Consider the following 23,359-nt stretch of genomic DNA (forward strand, 5'->3'; position numbering starts at 1 on the left):
ATAATTATAAAATTGTAATGATTTCATTACAGAGTCTTTAATAATTATATTTTTATAATTATTTGAGAAAAAAAATTTTATAATGAATTTCTTATAAAAAATTATCTATAATCGCGAAAATATTATACAAAAAACATAATACTGAAAACATTTCAGCTTTAACATTATTTTCTTATAAGGAATTTTCATAAGGGAAATAATAACAATAATAAATAAATTAATAATATATAAATAATAAATAATAATAATTAAAAAAATAAAATCGAAATAGAAATTTAATTTTTGATTTTACGGATAAAAAAAAAACGTTTTAATACAAAAATCTAAAAATTATGTTTATAATTGATTAAATGTATTTTTTACCTAGAAATTTAGTGATCGAGAAATTAATTTACTGTGACTATTATTTTTACATATAAGTTACATAATTGACTTTTATATAGTTCTTTAAATTTATTTATTTAGTTTTATTTCCTCATATATATATATATATTTATTATAAATTTATACTCACAGCATGTTCGCCGTTAGGAATTTTCTCCTCGATACGTGGCGCCAAACGAATCTGATGATTTCTCTCGCTCTCCCTTAATTTTCGCATCTGAAAGAAAAAGAAGAATAGAAAATTAGTTTATGATCGATCACGATATTATCTTCTTCTTCTTTTTTTTCTAATCACGTGTGATACATGTTTCTATTATAAAATATATAATAAAATAATAATATATTATATCTAGCGAAATTATCGACAGTTTCACATTCTAATCACTTGGGAGAAATGATTGATGGCTCATGGGAGAAATTTTGTTCATTACATGCACTTTTATAGTTGATGAAAGTTTTTTTTTTTTTTTTTTTTTTAATACAAACAAAGAATTTATCAATGTAATTATGAATAATTTCGAACTTTCTTTATTATATTTCTTATCAGATTTGTCAATTAATTAATAAAATAATTTTATTTTTTTTTATAGTAGGTATAATTTTTTTTTTTTATTTAGTTATAAAAAAATATAATTTTAGCGTAGGAAAAACAATTTCTTATTAATTTTGAAAAAAAAATTATAAATTAATTTTTAACGGTCATTGTCAGGGAAACAAATTTTATTTAACGCTTTGTCGATCACGGTCGATGACATTCGTGTGTATATATATATATATATATGTTCAGGGAAAGTAGTTATGAAACGAATCGTTAATTTAGCACAAAATTTCCTACATCATTTCTGAATATATCACACACATACACGAATTCTGAGAATAAAAAAAAAAGATACAAGCAATATAGACAAAAATAAAAGTTAATGCGTTACTAATGACAAGAACAGTGCGGTCTCGACCTCAAGTTTGATTATAGTGAAAGTGATTGACTTTCTCTACTTGAAAAGATGGGTATAGACATTTTTTTTTACCAAAAAAAAAATTAATTAATTCCAAATCACGAATTTATTTTTATAAATTTTCGCAAATCACTTTTTTTTATTTTCTTTAATTAATTTTTTTATTTATTTATTAATTTTTTTTTTTTAAATATAATTCTCTTTTCCGGTTGACATTAATTAAGGTACTGCCCGTTAAATTCCTCGCAACTAATCACTCAATCTGTTCCTTTCTAACTCTGCTAGGTTCTATTAATTCTTTTGACATTTATTGCTTGCAGTTCCAGGCTAAGAAAGTGTATGTACATATATATATATATATATATATTTAAGGCTTCGTGAACGTTTACAGAATATTTTATTGTTATTACTTGGTCATGATTATTGTTATTGTTCTAAAATATATATTATATTTTGTCTATTGTCTTGTTTAAATGCAATAAATTGCCTTCAAATTATCTTTGAAACAAATTTTTATATTTTTTTTCTATTTCAATTTACATTTTTTTTCAATTTCGATTGAAATTGAAAAATTTTAGTTTTACTATAGATGCAAAATAGTTTAATTTAAAAATTACCGTTTTTTAAAAAGTTGACATAAAAATTCAACATTGAAAAAAGAAAAATGAAAATCTACATTTTTACGCATCCAGAGAAATGTTTTATTTGAAATAAATATAATATATATTTGAATTAAATAAACGTATATTTGTCTCGGAGCGTAATAATTTTTTTTACACTGAAAAAAGGGTTTGGTATTGACGTTTGGTTGGTATTTAAGCAATCAAAATTTTTTTGTTGAATCAACAAAATTTTAATTGTCTCAATCAAAATTTGTTTGACACAACCAAAATTAGAAAAAAAAAAGGATTTTTGTTGTCCTAACTAAAGTTTGATTGCACTCAGAGAAATGGTATATTTGTCTCCAAGCCTACTAATTCATTTATTTGTTGCAAATATATTTTATTTCATTGAAATAAAAAATTTATTTCAGCCAAAGAAAAATTTATTTCTGACAAATAAAATTTTTATTTACGCCAAATAAATAAGTTAGTAGGCTCTGAGACAAATATACGTTTATTTAACTCAAATATATTTTATTTGGTTCAAATAAAACATTTCTCTAGCTGTGGGACAACCAAAATTTTGTTGATTCAACAAAAAAATTTTGGTTACTTAAATACCAACCAAATGTTTGGTTGTTAATACCAAACCCTTTTTTTCAGTGTAATTTGGCGTAAATAAAAATTGTATTTGTCAGAAATAAAATTTTTAATTACAACAAATAAATATTTATTTGAAACGAAAATATTTAGTGCGGCAAAAATTACTGTTCTTTAAAGTAGATATTCATTTTTTTCAGTGTATACAATTATTTAATTTATTTTTTTTACAATTATTATTTAAAATTACTATTACTTCAATTATTATTATTACTTGTTAATTATTAATATTAATATTAATTATTATTATTAATAATTTTTTTTTATTAATCATTAATCATTAAATTATTAATAATAATTTTTTTTATTAATCATTAATCATTAAATTATTATTAATTATTTATATTATTAATTAAACTGTTAATGTCCTAAAAATATTTATTATCAAAATAAAAAAAAAACAGTACCAAAAAAATTGAATAAAATTACTATTATGGTATGAATTGCATTGAATATTTCTGAATAAACAAGAGACTTTTGTGCGCGAAAAATAAGCTTAATTTGAAAATGTTTTATATATATATATATATATATATATGCGAAAATGAAAAGAGAGGTTGACGCGAATAATGCCGTGGATAGTTTATTTCAACGTATGCAATATTGTTTGAAACTTAAAGGTCAAGGTAGAAGTGCAATAAGAGAGTGGATTCTTACACACATACATTATCTTTGCAAGTAAAACTCGTTTGCGGGTTATATGCCATATGATAGAATGATGATTTAGTGTTCTTGAAAATATACGAAGGGAAATCTTTTGTTTGGACTAAAAAAAAAAAAAGGAAAAGAAAAAATTAAGGGCTTTAGTTATATAAAATACAAGGTAGCAAGCTTCCATTTCGTTATACTGACATTTATCTGACGTCATAAATATATACAAATATATAGATGTCTGCCAAATATTATTATTATTACATAAAGCATAATTTTACTAAAAAAATTTACGAAATTTTTCAAAATCAGAAATTATTGGTTCAAATATAATTTATATATTTAATTCAAGTAAATATTTATTTTGTTCAATTAAATATTTATTTGATAGTCAAATATTTCTAATAAGTTTTTAATTCAATTAATTTTTTTTTTGCAATTTTTTTTTTTTTACATTAATATATTTCTCTAATATTTTTTTATAATATAGAAATTACATTGTATGAATATGGACCTACTTTTAATGCGTCAATTTCTTTGTTTTCTCGAAACTAGGCTAAAGTGGAGCTTTCACTCCTTACAGTGTATATATATATATGTGTGTAATGACTTCATGTCTACTACTCTCAGGAAATGGCATAATAGGAATGCGTATTAATGTTATTCGACATAGCATATATATACTTGCATCACAGATCTTGATTTACTATATTGCGGCTTAGCCTCTCTAAGAATGCAATTTTAATCTTGACAATTTTGAACTTTTCATAAAAATTGCGATATTAAACAATTTTTACAATATATATGATAAATTTTTCATAATTTCTATTATATAATCATCTATTATTTTTATTATATATTGAAATCAAAAAAAGATATATATTTTTGTTTAGATAAATATCGAGAGATTTATTTCTCAAAATCATAATGTTAAACTGAAACCTCACCTGTGAAAAAAAAAAAAAAAATTATCATAAACCTGACTCATAACTCAAAAATGAGGGCTTGTTCATACAATATATATATATTTTACTGAACACTCCCTAATATTTGCATTATAATTTTATTTTTGTTTGATTATTCAAAATTTAAATTATATTATTATCTCGTCAAAAAGAAAAATTTGATCGCTATTTTTGATTTCGAATAATCGACTATATTTACAGAGGGAATATTTTTCTTCACTGAGAATTTTCTTGAAATATTCTAAATTATCTGGAAGTATTTAAAGTATTTAAAGTATTTTGAATTAATTGAAGTGTAATGAATTATCTCAAGTTATGTAAATTATCTAAAGTAACGTAAATTATCTAAAGTTTCGTCAAATATCTTGAAGTATCTTAAAATACCTTAAAATATCTTAAAATACCTTAAAATATCTTAAAATACCTTAAAATACATTCAAATACCTTATAATACCTTAAAATACTGTAAATTATCTTTAAATATTATAAAATATTCCGAATTCACAGAAAATTAAAAGGCATTAAAATAAGCTGCAACGCTTCTTATTTTAATCCAATTTTGCTTATTTTAATCCATTTTGGTATTAAAATAAGCAAAATTGGATTAAAATAAGAAGCGTTGCAGCTTATTTTAATGCCTTTTAATTTTCTGTGTTATTTAAATTATCTGAAATAAAGTGATTTATTTGGAGTATCCTAAATTATCTGAAGTATCGTGAAGTATATTAGAAAATAACTAGAAGTACAGGGAAATATTTAAAAATATTCGGAATTATCTTAAAGTATTTGAAGTATTTTGATTTATCTAAAATATCCTGAATTATCTGAAGTATTCGAAAATATCTTGTAGTACACTCTGAATTATTTAAAAATATTTCTAATTGCCTCAAAGTATTTGAAATATTTGAAATATTTGAAGTATTTGAAGTATTTTAAATATTTTAAATTATCTCAAGTATCCGGAATTATGTGAATTTTCTTAAAATATTTTAAAGTATCCTAAATTATTCAAAAAAATATTTTAAGTATTTTGAATTATTTGAATTATTTTAAAATATTTTGAAATATTTTGAATTATATTGAAGTATTTCAAGTACTTTGAATAATCCTAAATTATCTTCAAGTATTTTACTTAAATGAATTATTTTGAATTATCCTGAAGTATCTGGGAATAACTTGAAGTATACTGAGAATTGTCTTGAATTATTTTGGATTATCTTGAAGTATTTTTGAATTATCTAAAGTATTTTGAAGTATTTTGAAGTATTTTAAAGTATTTTGAAGTATTTTGAAGTATTTTGAGGTATTTGAAGTATTTTGAATTGTCTGAAGTATCTTCCAATTATTTTAATTATTTCAATTATATTAATTATTTTGAATAACTTGGATTTTCTTGAAGTATTTTTCAATTAACAGAATTATCTGAATTATCTTGAAGTATTTGAAGTATTTTTAAGTATTTTTAAGTATTCTGAAGTATTCTGAATTATCCTGAATTATCTTCAATTATTTTAATTATATGAATTATTTTTAATATCCTGCATTATCTTGAAGTATTTTTGAATTATTTGAATTATCATGAAGTATTTGAAGTATTTTAAATTATCTGAAGTATAGTGAAATATCCTCAATTATCTTGAAATTTTTTTTTAATTATCAGAGTTAGTATCCTAAATTATTTTTGAAACATTTTGAAATATCCTGAAGTATATTGAAGTATTTGAAGTATTTTGAAGTATTTTGAAGTATTTTGAAGTATTTTGAAGTATTTTGAAGTATTTTGAAGTATTTTGAAGTATTTTGAAGTATTTTGAAGTATTCTGAATTATCCTGAATTATCTTCAATTATTTTAATTATATGAATTATTTTTAATATCCTGCATTATCTTGAAGTATTTTTGAATGATTTGAATTATCATGAAGTATTTGAAGTATTTTAAATTATCTAAAGTATAGTGAAATATTCTAAATTATCTTAAAATATTTTGAATTATCATTTATAGTATCCTGAATTATGTGAATTATTTTTGAAACATTTTTGAAATATCCTAAATTATATTAAAGTATTTGAATTATTTTCAATTATCCTGAATTATCTGAGGCCTCCTAAATAATTTGTATAGTATCGCGAACTATACTAAAGTACCTTAAAGTATTGAGAATTATTTTTAAATATTTCACAAAATATTTAGAAATATATATCTAGAAATATATCTAGAAATATTTTGTAATATTTTTAAATATTCTGAATTATCTTCAAATATATATGAAGTATTATAAATCATTTCAATTACCGCGTAGTCAATGCAAAAAAATCTTTATCTATATAACAGCTATAATTATGTTTCACTAAAACAGCGAAAAGTTTTCGCTATTCTAGAGAAATAAATCGCTATTCCAGACAAACTTATCGCTGTTTCAGGCGATAACATACACAGAAAATTAAAAGGCATTAAAATAAGCTGCAACGCTTCTTATTTTAATCCAATTTTGCTTATTTTAATACCAAAATAAATTAAAATAAGAAGCGTTGCAGCTTATTTAATTTTTTAGCCTTTTAATTTTCTGTGATAAAATTGTCTACATATAATTAAATTTTTCTCTAATGGAAAAGTTGAATGACCGCAAAAAAAGGAAGAAAATAAAAAAATAAAAAAAAAAAAACTAGAAAAATTTCTAATTATTCGTGGATTTTGCTTCAAACACCAACATATAATTGCAATTATATATATGTCTTTTCCTTTTTCGCAGCTAATTACCAATGTACGCCTGACAGTATATTGGACATAGCATGCGCGCATTTGAATGCAGACAACTTTTAAGGAAGATTCAGGAAGCTACATGTATTTACATATTAGAAATAGGAATCAGTGAACTCAGGATAAATAAAATAATGGTATACAAGTATGTTCCGCACACACACAATATATATATACGCTATAGAAGTTAAAGGACATAGGGGCCTTGATTCGCGGACAGGCTCGTTAAACCATTGAACTCATCCTTATTGCGAGGTGGACTAACGGTGTTTTCCGATCAGCATTATAATTAAAATGAATTGCTTATTGTCCACGAGAATGAAAAAGAAGGAGAGGTGGGATCCTACATATATATATATATATATATATATTCATACGAGTAAGTTGTCCAGTGACACAGTTTCCTTCTTCGTGCGAAAGAAACCCCTCTGGCCAATTGTATAAAATATATATATATATATGGGGCATTCCACGGGAAATTTTCATTCCAAATTCTTTTTTTGCCCGAAAATTTTTTTTTCGAAATCTATATGGGAAAAATAAGAAAATGCGTATTTTTTTAAAAAAAATTTTTATTTGATAAAAATTCACAGAAAAAACGCTGGATAAATTTTGTTGCGGGTAATTTTAACCAATCACAGAAAATTAAAAGGCATTAAAATAAGCTGCAACGCTTATTATTTTAATCCAATTTTGCTTATTTTAATCTATTTTGGTATTAAAATAAGTAAAATTGGATTAAAATAATAAGCGTTGCAGCTTAATTTAGTGCCTTTTAATTTTCTGTGAATGCTAATTAACATAGACGTCCTCAACTAGGATAAAATTTGTTGCAGTTAATTTTAATACCGATTTTCGGGTAAAAATTCTACTTTTTTTTTTAGTGTGAATGAAGAAATGTAAAAATTTATATATAAAAAGAAAAATCTGTTAAATTTTAATTCAAAAATACGTTTAAAAAATAATTATTTTTAATAAAATACTTACGAAGCTGAAGTACGTAACGTTTATATGATAAACGATTTTTAAAGAAATCAGTTTTAAAATGAAAAATTCTATAATTTTTCGTTTAAAAAAATATTTCTTTTATTTTTTTATAATCAACAACACAGAAAATTAAAAGGCATTAAAAAAAATTGCAACGCTTATTATTTTAATCCAATTTTGTTTTTATTTTAATACCAAAATGGATTAAAATAAGCAAAATTGGATTAAAATAATAAGCGATGGCAGCTTATTTTAATGCCTTTTAATTTTCTGTGAAATTATAAAAAAATATTTTTTAGACAAAAAATTATTTCTTTAAAAATCGTTTATCATAAATGTTGCGTACTTCAAGCTTCGTAAATACTTTAAAATAAAAATTCTAAGTTAATAATTAGTAAGCACAACTAAATTTTTTACTACACTGAAAAAATTTTGGTGCAACAGATGCCCCAAACGAAAAATTTTAATATTCAATTAACTTCACACTTAATATTTACCATGAGATTTTATATGAGTGAATCTAACTGAATAAAGAAATTTTTCGTTTGAGATAGCTGCTGTACCAAAATTTTTTCAGTGTATGACAACGAAAAAGTTTGCTATGATAATAACAATACAAGTGTTAATTTTTAAAAATTTACTATGTCACAGCAAAACTTTTTTGACAACAACAGCAAATTTATTCACTGTCCCTATGTTAGCTAACGTAATTATTATAATGTGACAACAAATAATTCAATGCCACAGCAAAAAAAATTTTAATTTAGAAAAAAATTTAGTAATTTTTTAAGTTTTATCACCAGAAATAATAAATAAAAAATATTTTTAAATGTTGTTTTTTTTCAAATTTAGAATAAAAATGCCAAAAAAAATCTATTTTTCACGTTTTTAAAACGTAGTGTCTTAAAAAGAATGAAGAAGAAGAAAAAATCCGCGTTAATTTGTGATAAGCCATAAGTGTTTTAATAAAATAATGAATTTATAATATAAAATTGAAATTCGCAAACACTATTTGGACCGAAGAGGCGCGTCATATTGAAGGAATATAACGATCCCAAGATATGAATGAAGCTAAAGAAGCGGGATGCTGGGCGATCGTACCGTTACATTGGCCCCCTGACACACAGTTTAGTCTACCTACTGGCGGGCACGTACCATATATCTATATATACAACCTGTGCCATACCAATGGGTCAGGTGTAAATACATATTTTATATTTCTCGCACATATCCTCAATTTTCACCGATGAAAAGAAAAAAAAAAAAAAAAAAAATTATTTCACATTTAATGCCCGAGAAATTGGCAAAATCGTTTTTAAATTATAATATACTGTAATTTACAGTCATGGTTCATCGAAATTATAATTTATTATAAATTTTTTTTTTTTTTATTCTAATATCTATAATGAACTAAAAATTATAATCGTACTTTGAAGCAATATTATATATAGCTTCAATTATATGTATGAAGCGATCACAAAAAATTAAAAGGCATTAAAATAAGCTGCAACATTTATTATTTTAATCCAATTTTGCTTATTTTAATCCATTTTGGTATTAAAATAAGTAAAATTGGATTAAAATAATAAGCGTTGCAGCTTATTTTAATACCCTTTTAATTTTCTGTGATAATAATTTAAAATCCTTTTTATATTTATATTAATTATTCTTGTTATTTTATTTATATTTATATTTTAAAGATTCTTTTTTTTAAAATAATTTTTAATACAATAATAATAATAATAATAATAATAATAATATTTTTAATGAGCATAATTATAAACACCTACACAATTTTTTAAAAGGCATTAAATTCATGTGCCTAATTAATATTAAAAAAAAAAAAAAATTTATTATAACTTTCACTTGATATTAGTTCATTATAATATGAAATCATATTAAGTAAGATTTATAATATTATAACATTTTCTATATATATATTTATTTATTTATATAGATTTTTATTAACTTTGATTGAATTAATTTATTTATAAATTAATTACAAGTAATTAATATATTAATTAATTAATTATATATTAATTTTTATTAAGTAATTAATGTATAAATAAATAAATATTATTTCTAAGTTAATATTATATAATGTTTACAAGATTCATTATAAGAGTCATTTATATATAGTCAAGTTTACTAATGATCATATAAATAAATTACATAGTTTATTCTTATGTGCTCTCATTATTCAATTTTAAACATCAATGAAATTATACATCATATCAGTAGTGTGATTATCGCGTAAGTTGCTTGTCTAGTTCTTTTTTTTTTGTTTTTTTTCTCACAATTAACATTAAGTACCGTTCAATTGAGTATATATAAAATAATAAATTAAAAGTAAACTAACAAAATAAAAAAAATAAATAAAATAATAAAAAATATGAAAACTACCAAAATAAAAAAAAATGAAAAGTAACAAAATAGAACAAATAAAATAATAAAAAATATGAAAACTACCAAAATAAAAAAAATGAAAAGTAACAAAATAATAAAAAATATGAAAACTACCAAAATAAAAAAAAATGAAAAGTAACAAAATAGAAAAAATAAAAAATATGAAAACTACCAAAATAAAAAAAATTGAAAGTAACAAAATTGAAAAAATAAAATAATAAAAAATATGAAAACTACCAAAATAAAAAAAATTAAAAGTAACAAAATAGAAAAAATGAAAATTAACAAAATAGAAATAATAAAAAATATGAAAATTACCAAAATAAAAAAAATGAAAAGTAACAAAATAGAAAAAATAAAATAATAAAAAATATGAAAACTACCAAAATAAAAAAAAAATGAAAAGTAACAAAATAGAAAAAATAAAATAATAAAAAATATGAAAACTACCAAAATAAAAAAAATTAAAAGTAACAAAATAGAAAAAATAAAATAATATAAGAAAATATAAGAAAATACGAAAAATAAAATATTTAAAAAAAAAACTAACAAAATAAAAAATAAATGCAATAATAAAAAAAATGAAAAGTAACAAAATAGAAAAAATAAAATTAAAAAAATGTAAACTAACAAAAATACAAAAATGAAATAACAAAATTTATTGTATTGAAAAATTTTAAAATAGTACAATAAAGAAATAAATTTATCTTTATAAAAAAAATATATTTCAAATTAATTAATTGGCAAAATTTTTAAAATAAACAAATTTTATCCTAATTTTATTACATTATATTTGAAGCAATAGTAGTTTTTCATCAATATTAATAATTTCGTACTTTTATTATCAGAAGAATAAATTATAATTTATAAGCAATCTTGAAAATATATAAACTTCAGTAAAGTGAATTAAATTAATGTTGAAAGCGAAATTTTGATTTTTTTTTTAATCTAGTAAGAAAAATAACTTCTCAGAAAGAGGTACAAGTGTATAATTTGTCTAGAGAATGCGCATTCATAATAAAAAAAAAAATCTTGTAATTAACGTATATGCAATTACTCTCCTAGGATGATTGTTTTTGAGAACGAAGTTGAATGAAAACTAAATTAAGTGGCGATTTCTCTTCGTCAAATTGGAACCCATGATCAGAAAATTATTACACACATTGGATTTCACTTCTTTGCAGTTTAAATATATACATCGATTTTCAGGGGGAAGAAAGGATAGTATATAAGAGATTTAAAAGCATCGCAAATATTGTACGATTCTCGATTTGCAATGTACATACAGGAAGTTATAAATATAGAATCAAAAAATTCTCACATAATCAAAATATTTTTTTTTTTTTTGTTTTTTTTTTAATGTTGCCTAATTTCCCAAAAAACGATAATTTCGAGAATAAAAATTTCATAAGATTAAATTTTCCCTATATATTTATTGTTTAAATAAACATTTTATGTAAAAAAAAAAAAAGTGTACAAATAAGAATTTTAGGAATATGAAAATTTCTCAACCATATTATTTTTGTTGAGAGAAGCAAAATTTAATAAAAGAAAAAAAAAATTTCACAATAAAAATTCAAAGAATCGAAAAATTTTTTATGGAATGTATAAAAAAAAATTTCCTTTGGGAAAAAAAAATTATTTATTTTTTGTGGAATATTTAATAAAATATTTCTTTAAAAGTAAAATAAAATAAATCAAAGAAAATAATAAATGAAATTAAATAAAATAAAAATAATAAAAAAAATTAAATATAATAAAAATGAAATAAAATAAAAAAAAACAATCTGTGACACTTTTTATACATCAGGTAATCATTTTCTTGTATTATATGATCCTACCAAGAAATTGTATTTCGAAATAAATTTCAAGATCTCGAGGATTAAAAATCATCAGACTGGCTATAAATCATCGCGGGTTCTTAGATCGTGACGTTAAATCGATTTAAACTTTCATTGTCATTGATGACACTATATGTATGTGCTTGTCATGCTGCATCTTTTATATATTTATATATTTCACAGAGAACTAAAAATATTGGAATAAACCAAAAAAAAAAAAAAAATGAATCTCAGAATGAAATTTAAAAAAAAAACTCTAGAGTTATTGTACCTACAATGAAAAAAAATTTATTTGATTCAAATACAAAAATTATTGGTTCAAATACAGTTTAAATAAAAAATAAAAAATTACAAATTAAATAAAAAATTTTTGGTTCAAGTAAATATTTATTTGATAATAGTAATAATAGTAATAATAATAGTAATAATAATAGTAATAATAGTAATAATAGTAATCGAGTATTTGAATCAAATAATTTTTTTTTCAGTGTAAGACATGACGTCGGAGAATAAATACGAAAAAAAACTAGTCGAACAATTTTACCTGATTTTACTCTCTTAAAAGGCTTTGTGAATGCGGAAAAATTCCCAATTCAAAATAATCAATATTACGACAGATTTTTTTTTTTTTAATAGAAAAATTATAAAATCTTCGAGAACTTCATTTCCTATTTAATAATTTAATATTTAATAATTTAATGTAATAATGCAAAAAAGGCTATATAATTTTTTTTTAATTTTTAAAAAACTAAATTCAAAAATCCGGACTAATAATTATTTATAAAATTTTTTTTTCTAATTTAATTTTTCAATTTTTTACCTCAATTTTAATTAATTTTTCTTTTATTTTAATTTTATTCTCATTTTTTTTACCGATCTAATATAAAATGATAATTATTATCATGATTTATTTTCTTGATATTCTTGAAACAGTAATTTTCTTGTATAAGACACTTTTTTTGAATTTCTTGCAATAAATAGAAAAAGAAAAAGAAAAAAAAAATTGTCACGATGCAGCACGTTTTCAGGATAAAGTTACGATTATGTGATCGCAATCAAAAGCACTTTTCACGACTTATCTCGTAGAATATAGTATAAGCGAAATGATTTATTCATAAGCGACAGGTAGCAAAATATAGCACGGAGACACGAAGACGTGAATGTGTTCGACCTACTGAAGCAGCCACTGGACCACTGTATATACACTTGCTGATCTTGGTGGATTTCATATCCCACCTCAAAGCACTCTCTCGCATATATATATATATATCAGTGTGTGTTAAATTTATACTCGTATACACATATTATATACATAATTGAGTCGAAGAACATGAATTGTCTAACAAAAAACATAACGAATATAATGTCGATTAGAAAATATTTTTTCTATAGATAAAGTGACCTATCCTACAAATTTTTTGATTAATGAGAATATTGATGAATATAATGAAAAGAAAAATTTATTTCATTCAAATAATCCGTTACTTGATTATTTTTATAATACTTTTTATATTTATCAAATTAATATTTATTTGAATTAAATAATTTATTGAAACAATTAAATTGTAAATTTTTTTTCAAATAGACAAATTTTATTGGTTCAAGTAAATATTTATTTCATTCAAGTAAATATTTATTTCGTTCAAGTAAATATTTATTTGATAATAGTCAAATATTTCCTTGATCCACATAATTTTTGAGTGAATTAATTTTTATTTGTTTCAAATATAAAAAATTATTTAAAATAAAATTTATTTAATTCAAATAAAAATTATATTGTTCAAGTAAATATTTATTTTCTTCAATTAAATATTTATTTGATAATAGTAAAATATTTCCTCGAATCAAATAATTTTTTTGAGTCAATTAAACTTTATATTTGTTTCAACTACAGAAATAATTTCTGTGTTTGAACCTATATAATTATTATAGGTACAAATGCAGTTTATTTAATTCAAATGAAAATTTCTTGGTTCAAGTAAATATTTATGTTATCCAAGTAAATATTTATTTGATAATAGTCAAATATTTTCTTAAATCAAATAAGTTTTGAGTCAATTTTTATTTGTTTCAAATTCAAAAGTTATTTAAAATAAAATTTATTTAATTCAAATTAAAATTATATGGTTCAAGTAAATATTTATTTTGTCCAAGTAAATATTTATTTGATAATAGTAAAATATTTCCTTGAACCAAATAATTTTTGAGTCAATTAAATTTTATATTTCTTTCAAATACAGAAATAATTTCTGTCTTTGAATCAATAATTATTATTATTATAGGTTCAAATACAATTTATTTGATTCAAATGAAAATTATTTAGTTCCAGTATATATTTATTTGTTCCAAGTAAATATTTATTTGATAATAGTCAAATATTTTCTTGACCCAACTAATTTTTCAATCAATTAAATTTTATTTGTTTCAAATACAGAAATTATTATTGGTTCAGATAAAATTTATTTGGTTCAAGTAACAATTTATTTAGTCTAAGTAAATATTTATTTAGCCAAAGTAAATATTTCTTTAGTCTAAGTAAATATTTATTTAGCCAAAGTAAATATTTATTTAGCCAAAGTAAATATTTCTTTAGTCTAAGTAAATATTTATTTAGTTAAAGTAAATATTTCTTTAGTCTAAGTAAATATTTTTTTGAGCCAAATAATTTTTGAGTAAATTAAATTTATTTATTTGACATTTATTTTTTACTGTAAATTTAATATATATATCACGGTAAAAAATCTTCACCTGGAACAACGATAATTTTTACTGGAACAGCTATATATTTCAGAAAAACTGCTGTTCCAGATAAAGATTTTTTTTCCGTGTATACAAACTATTTTTTTCTTTTTCATTAAAATTAATTTTTGGTAAAAAAAATTATATATATATATATTTTTTTTTAATGTTTGTACAAAGTGTGTTAATTGTATATTTATATATATAAAAGACGGTTTAATTCCACGAAGCCGTAAATGGTAATTTGAGTTATTTGTACGTGTGTATGTGTATAGGGTACACAAGAAGGAACCAGAACGACGTAAAAATGAAATTAACGGTTGACCCACAACCAGAAATAATTATTATAATCGTCGTTTCAATGCAGGAAGCACATAAGGAATCAAGTAGTACCAAATTAAAATCAAAAATTTTGATGCGGAGCCGATTAATCGGATCCAGAATATTGTTTCCCTTTTTTTTTTTTTTTTTTTTCATTTTTTCTTTTTTTCTACTCTCGCAGTCGTTAGTCTACAAAAGAAGACTAAACAAAAGGTGTGCTTGCGAAAGTATACACATGCGAGCAAAAGTTATATATATGTGGGCAGTCGCGGCTTAATAAGGTTAATTACACGCAATAATAAAAGTCATTATATAAATGACGATATCATTTGGAACTTTAATATTTCATTTCTTTTTTTCCTATACATTATTTTATTCAAACTAATTTTGAATTAAATCAAAAATATATTTTTCTTCAAGGTAAACAAATAAAAAAATTCAAATAAAAATTATTTGGTTCAAGTAAATATTTGATAATAGTCAAGTAAACGATTATTTGAATCAAATAAATTTTTTTTTCTCTTGTGAATTAGTTGAAAAAAAACTAATGGTTGTAAAAAATTGGCTGACATTTTGTTTTATTAATTAGTAAAAAAATAACTAATTAGTAAAAAAATAACTAATTAGTAAAAAAATAACTAATTAGTAAAAAAACTAATTAGTAAAATAACTAGTTATTAAAAATACTAATTAGTAAAATAATTAATTGGTAAAAAAACTAATTAGTTAAATAAATAATTAGTTAAATAACTAATTAGTAAAATAACTAGTTATTAAAAATACTAATTAGTAAAATAACTAATTGGTAAAAAAACTAATTAGTTAAATAAATAATTAGTTAAATAACTAATTAGTAAAATAAACCAATCAGTTAGTAAAAAATAACTAATTAATTTAGCAAAAAACAAATAATTAGTAAAAAAAACTACTTAGTAAAATAACTAATTGGTAAAAAAACTAATTAGTTAAATAAATAATTAGTTAAATAACTAATTAGTAAAAAAAACTAATTAGTAAAATAACTAGTTATTAAAAATACTAATTAGTAAAATAACTAATTGGTAAAAAAACTAATTTAATAAATAATTAGTTAAATAACTAATTAGTAAAAAAAACCAATCAGTTAGTAAAAAATAATTAATTAATTTAGCAAAAAAACAAATAATTATTAATAAAAAGTAACTATAATACATAAATAAAATAAAACAAAAAAAATCTTTAATAGAAAAAAAAAATTAGTTAAATTTTTGACAAGATTATTTATGACGTTAATTATAACATATTTTATACACCTACTGCTACTAATGATCTAGTTAGAAAGTTCTTTATCGTGAAAAGAATAAAAAAAATAAATAAATTTGCCCAACAAGGTGTTAAGGAATTTATTTTAACCCCTATATATTCATTGCGTTCGATAATATATATATATATATAGAACTTTCCAAAGTCATGTTTACATATTCACTTATTTCAAGATTAATCACGTAATTATATTCGAAATATTATCTTTTAATTGCTAGGTGTTATAAATGTCACTTGCTTTCTAAGCGATACATACACGACAGATGCAAATTATATATATATATATATATACATAGAAAGCAAAATAAATAATTTCTTCCTCATTGAAAAATAATTTACTTCCTATTTTCATAAATTCTAAATATGCAATAATATAAAATTTGTTTTCAAAAATTATTAATGTTTATTAATAAATTTTTTTCATTCAAATTTTATTTTTTTAACTGTTATATATTATTAATAATAATTTAATTATTAATAATATAAATAAATAATTTGTATTATTATTATTATTATTATTATTATTACAGCTCTATTCTTTGATACAAATAAATATTTATTTGAAACAAACAAAATTATAAAAATTAATTAAAACAATTAAATATTTATTTAAAGGAAATAAAAATTTTTTATAAATTATTTATTTTGACTCCAGGATAAAAATACAATTTCTTCGAGGGGTAAAAAGTAAAAAGAAAGTGACAATAAATTTATAAATATGATTCGCGAATTTTTTTTTTTTTTTGATTGCAATAAATAAATGCGGCCCTGACTATATATATATTGGTGCGTATATTGAACAGGTGAATTGTGTATTCACTTTGATACCGTTATCTAGATACTTCTCTCGCATTTCTTTTCTCTCCTCTCAATTTCTTTCGATCACATTAAAAAGTATCCCTCTCATTGTTTATATCGTTTAGAAGGAACGCTATACTACAACCAGAGAAATGTTTTATTTGAACCAAATATAATATATATTTGAGTTAAAAAAAAACGTAATATTTGTCTCACAGCCTACTATATAGCCTATTTATTTGTCGTACTCTCTAAATCTGAATTAGTAAAAATGTTCACTAATTTAAATTATTGACTCACTTTTTGCTTCTGAATTAGTAAAATTTTACTAATTATTAGTAACTTTTACTAACAATTAGTAAAATTTAACTAATTCTAAAGCAAAAAGTGAGTCACTAATTTAAATTAGTAAACATTTTTACTAATTCAGATTTAGAGAGTAAATAAAACTTTTTTATTTAAAATTAAAGAAAAATTTATTTCAATCAAATAAATATTTATTAGGCTGTGAGTCAAAATATATCATTTCTCTGGGTGTAGAGCATTTATTTGTCATAAATAAAATTTTTTTATCTAATTCAAAGAAAAATTTATTTCAATCAAATAAATATTTATTAGGCTATCCAAATATAATTTATTTGAAACAAATATAATATATTTGAGTTAAATAACTATATTTGTCTCACAGCCTATTTAGCCTATTTATTTGGCGTAAATAAAATTTTTTTTATTTAAATCAAATAAAAATTTATATGAATCAAAAAAATATTTATTTATCTCTGAGACAAATATATATGGATCAAAAAAATATTTATTTATCTCTAAGTCAAATATATATTTTCTCTGGGTGTAATTTTTTTTTATTTATATATACTTGAGAAAAAAAATTTTTTCGAAAATAGACAAAAATGTGAATATTGTTTCTCGAGTTGCATATATATATGTTTTTAAACTGGTTATAATGGGTCATGAGAGTTTTAATGAATTTTTAAATTTAGAGTTGATTAAACAGTTATTTTCCAAGACGCACAATATCTATCTATATATGTATACATTTGAAGTTGAATTCTATGAGCGCAAGTTATATGTTCAAACGAAAGATGAAGGCGAAATCACGTGTCACACACCAGGCAACTTTGATAAATTAATCTCAAGTAACGGCACTTTTGAAACGAGAAGAACTCTCTCAAGACACCAGAGATTAAGGTGCGCGCATGTAATTACACAGACAATTAGCTTTACAAATTGCCGCGAACTTGAGTACACACTAATATATAGCAAGTACCTATTTCAGTATAAAATGAATCTTCTTCGAGAACAAAGGATCCTTTTAATGGAAAGATATATATATATATATATATATATATATATATATGGCGGAAAAAAACCAATGTTTCATTTTCAAACTAATATATTTTAAATTATGCTATTCATTTATAAACTATATTGCTTTGGACACGTTTAAAATTTTTTTTTTTTACACAGTAACTCAGTTATATTACTTCCAGAGAAAAGAAATATTTGCCTCAGAGCCAAATAGAAATTTACTTGTTTTAAATAAATTTCATTTGTTTCAAATTGATTTATTTATTTATAAATAAATTTAAAAATAAAATTTATTTATTTATAAATAAATTTATAAATAAAATTTATTTATTTATAAATAAATTTATAAATAAATTCTATTTGATATAAATAAATTTTATTTGCGATAAATTAAAATTTTGTGCTAAAAAAAAGTTTCTATTTGTAACAAATAAAAAATTATTATAGTCTCTCGAGAAAATTATATTTTTATTTGATTTTAATAAATTTCATTTGGTTTAAATTAATTTTATTAGGTTTAAATATAAATTTTTTTTTGTACTAAATAAAATTTAATTTAAGCTAAATAAAATTTTCGATTTGTGCTAAATTAAATTATTTATTCGAAACAAATAAAAAATTATTTATATGCTTTGAGACAAATTTTTATTTGATTTAAATAAATTTTGTTCGATTGTAATAATTTTCATTTGGTTTAAATTAATTTTATGTTTGGTTTAAATTAATTACATATATTTAATTTAAACAAATTTCATTTAGTTAAAATAAACACACATGTTGATTAAATAAATAAATAAAATAAAAATTTAATTTGTTGCTAAATAAAATTTAATTTGTGCTAAATAAAATTTAATTTGAGCTAAATAAAATATTCGATTTGTGCTAAATTAAATTATTTATTCAAAACAAATAAAAAATTATTTATAGGCTTTGAGACAAATTTTTATTTGATTTAAATAAATTTTGTTCGATTGTAATAATTTTCATTTGGTTTAAATTAATTTTATATTTGGTTTAAATTAATTACATATATTTAATTTAAACAAATTTCATTTAGTTAAAAAAACACACATTTTAATTAAATAAATAAATAAAATAAAAATTTAATTTTTTGCTAAATAAAATTTAATTTGTGCTAAATTAAATTTTTTATTCGAATAAAATTTATTTCAACAAAAATTATTTATTTCCATAGTAAATATATATATTTACTATATAAGTGAATAATTTTTATTTTAAACAAATATTTGTTTAATAATTTTTTTTTTAAGTAATTTTCATTTTTTTCTTTTCTGTTTTTTTTTAACAATTTTAATTGAAGCTATCGTGAAAATATAATTACAGTGATAAATAATGTTTTTTTTTCCTCTTTTTTTTGCGAGGGAAGAAAAAAAAATCATTAATGTCACTTTCACTGTTTCTGAACATATATATATATATATATATATATATATATATATAACGTGTATAGGAAGCGCTTGCAATACAGTTATATGGGTGAAGCCTGTTTTCAGGTGGGATGCTGTTTTAAGACTACCGTATTCGGCAAATGCCGGAAAAATAGAAGAAAAACTTCACCTCGCGAGGAGCAAGTTTTGAAAGTGGAACACACTTACACACACACTAAAAACTGAACGGAAATCGACAATTATATGAAAGATGCAATTTTTGTTGTTATACCGCGGTAATTGTTTTTTTTTCGCGAGAAAAAAAAAGGAAAAAAAATCATTGTATTATATATTTTATCGTATTTTGTATATTTACAGCGAAAAAAATAATAATAATAAATATTTTCCCACTGATTTTTTATCTGCAAAATTTAATTTTTGCCTAACATTTCTGCAGCTATAATAATTGGAAAAAAAGTGTAATATTTTTTATTTTTTTTTTTTTTGCAGGAAGCAAGAAAGCTGCATATAAGAAGACGCACATGTCGTATATAGAAAGCTGTATATGTCAAAAGTTATTATACCACAGTGCGACCACCACTTTCTAAAATATACATTGTGATTTTTTATACTTTCTATGAAACTAATTGATTGTAGACTTTCTGTCAATCATCGTTTATAATATATACTCATAGTGAAAAAAAAGGAAAAAAAATTTTTTTCTGTTAATGAAATTAATGAATGTAAATATTTAAATATTATATATATATGGAAACTGTCGTAATATTGAATATTAATAAACAAAAAAATTACGTCAAAAATGATTATATTATTATAACATCGGATGAAAATGAGAGGAAATGAATTACTTTCCCTTTTTTTTCCCGACAAATGTATTTCACTTTTTAATAAATTTAAATTTTTCATCTTGTGTCAAGTGGGATTTTTAATATTTTTATATATTCACTTTTGTAGACCTAACATTTTTTTTTATTCCATTTTCAACATTCTTTAGAAATTTCGTTCTATAAATCACTTTTTTTAATTTATTGAAGTTATTAGTTTATAATTTTTTTAAAAATTATTTAATGTTTTTATTTCTATTATATCACATATAGCAAAAAAAAAAAAGAAAAAAAAACTGAATTTAAATGTATGTAAAATTAAATTAATCTTCGAATTAAAAAATTTATACGTATTAAAAAAATTTTATTTGTTTAAAATTAATATTTATATTTATTAAATAAAATATAAATATAAATATAAATTAATAAAATATTAAATAAAATTTAATAATAATAAATTATTTGTTTTAAATTTTCAATTAATTATATTCGGATATTGTATTTGGTTAAAATAAAAATTTAATTTGCTCTAAATAAAATTTAATTTGCCCTAAATAAAATTTAATTTGCGCTAAATAAAATTTTCTCTTTAATAAAAAAATTATTATAAGCTCTGAGAAAAATATTATTTTATTTGGTTTAAATAAATTTTATTTCCCTATCACGGAGAAATATATACAATTTATAATTTTGACAAACTGCAGGATTGATAATTTATAGCATGCATCTTATTTACAAATATATATATATATATATATATATATATATATAAATGCCAATTACAAATATCTTGCAATGAGGAAACGGATATAGAAAGTTTCTCATTAATCATTCGCAATTAGTCCAAGTGTTTGTTGATGTTAGGATGCAAATCAAGTCTCTGTCAATTGAGAATTTTTAATAAACTAGAACCGATAAAATGTCGAGACTCGTTACGCTCGATTTAATCTCAAGTGTGAGAAAATAACATTTTTATATATTATGTACAGAATATATTTGCAATATTTACAAAAAATTATTTCAATCAGAATTTCTCAAATGGATCACAAAAAAAAAAAAATATTTTTTTGCTAAATAAAATTTTTTTTTTATCTCAAACAAATAGTTATTAAGCTCTGATGAGATAAACATATATTTTTAAATTTGCTTCAAATAAATTTTTTTTGCGCTAAATAAATTTTATAAAATAAAATTTTTATTTACTCTAAATAAAATTATATATTTGTGCTAAATAAATTTTATTTGTGTTAAATAAAACTTTTATTTGCTCTAAATAAAATTTCATTTGTGCTAAATAAATTTTGAGTTAAATAAAACTTTTATTTGCTCTAAATAAAATTTCATTTGTGCTAAATAAATTTTGAGTTAAATAAAACTTTTATTTGCTCTAAATAAAATTTCATTTGTGCTAAATAAATTTTGAGTTAAATAAAACTTTTATTTGCTCTAAATAAAATTTCATTTGTGCTAAATAAATTTTGAGTTAAATAAAACTTTTATTTGCTCTAAATAAAATTTCATTTGTGCTAAATAAATTTTCATTTGTGCTAAATAAATTTTGAGTTAAATAAAAATTTTATTTAGAGTAAATAAAATTTTGTGCTAAATTAATTTTTTTTTTAATGAAAACCAATATAGTTATTAGAATAATATATAAAAAAAAATAGTAAATAAATAAATTCACCAGTTTTTTTTAAATTAATGCAGATTTAGAGCAACTATTTTTTTTTCACGTGCACGATAATTATTTTTAAAAGCAAATTGGCGCCAGGTACATATATATATTTTGTCTTTGTAATCCTATTAAGGGCGTCGAAGACCAATATATACGTGATCAAGGCTTCGATTTCCTGTTGAGAAAAAAAAAATTCCACACCCCGCGAAGAATAAAAAAAAAAAAATGACAGTTCTCGAATGTTGTATGTCACACACAATATATATGTGTGTGCCAGATTAATCAAATTATTATGAAATCTGAGACTCAATATATATATATATATATATTATTGCACAATTAACCTTTCCAAACTGACAATGAAGATCGTGATATTGATTTAGCAATACATCGATTTTGAATTTAGATTAGAGATTCTCTTTCTCCTCAGACAAATGAATTTAATTAGGTTTATTATTATCATTTAATAGTGCTATTACAAAAATTTCAAATTATAAATGCAATGGAAGAAAAAAAAAAGCCTAAACGATATTGGAAATATCTATGAAGTGGAAATCAATTTGATTTCATTTAACCTGCAATTTTATCGTTTATAAATATCTTATTACACGGGATACAAGTATTAAAGTATAATCTCTTTTGCAATTTTACAGGACTTTTTTTGCATAACACACGCTCTCGTTAATAGACGATACTTAGATCCAAATTACATAGTATTTGAATTTACAAAGTATTTTTATACAAACATGTTCTC

At 21.0% G+C, this 23,359-nt stretch overlaps 1 protein-coding gene across 3 annotated transcripts in view; it reads right to left on the bottom strand.

Moving 5' to 3' along the window:
• LOC127283086 (outer dense fiber protein 2) overlaps positions 1 to 23,359 on the bottom strand; it is an 88,667-nt gene that overhangs the window by 10,440 nt on the left and 54,868 nt on the right. For all 3 annotated transcript variants that reach the window (XM_051307752.1, XM_051307753.1, XM_051307751.1), the window contains exon 8: positions 515 to 601. In XM_051307752.1, coding sequence (XP_051163709.1) covers positions 515 to 601 — 87 coding nt within the window. The remainder of the gene's footprint in view (positions 1 to 514; positions 602 to 23,359) is intronic.

The sequence above is a fragment of the Leptopilina boulardi genome, unplaced genomic scaffold (assembly GCF_019393585.1).
Source record: "Leptopilina boulardi isolate dan_hultmark-lab unplaced genomic scaffold, ZJU_Lbou_2.1 LbouV2_305, whole genome shotgun sequence".
Lineage (NCBI taxonomy): Eukaryota > Metazoa > Arthropoda > Insecta > Hymenoptera > Figitidae > Leptopilina > Leptopilina boulardi.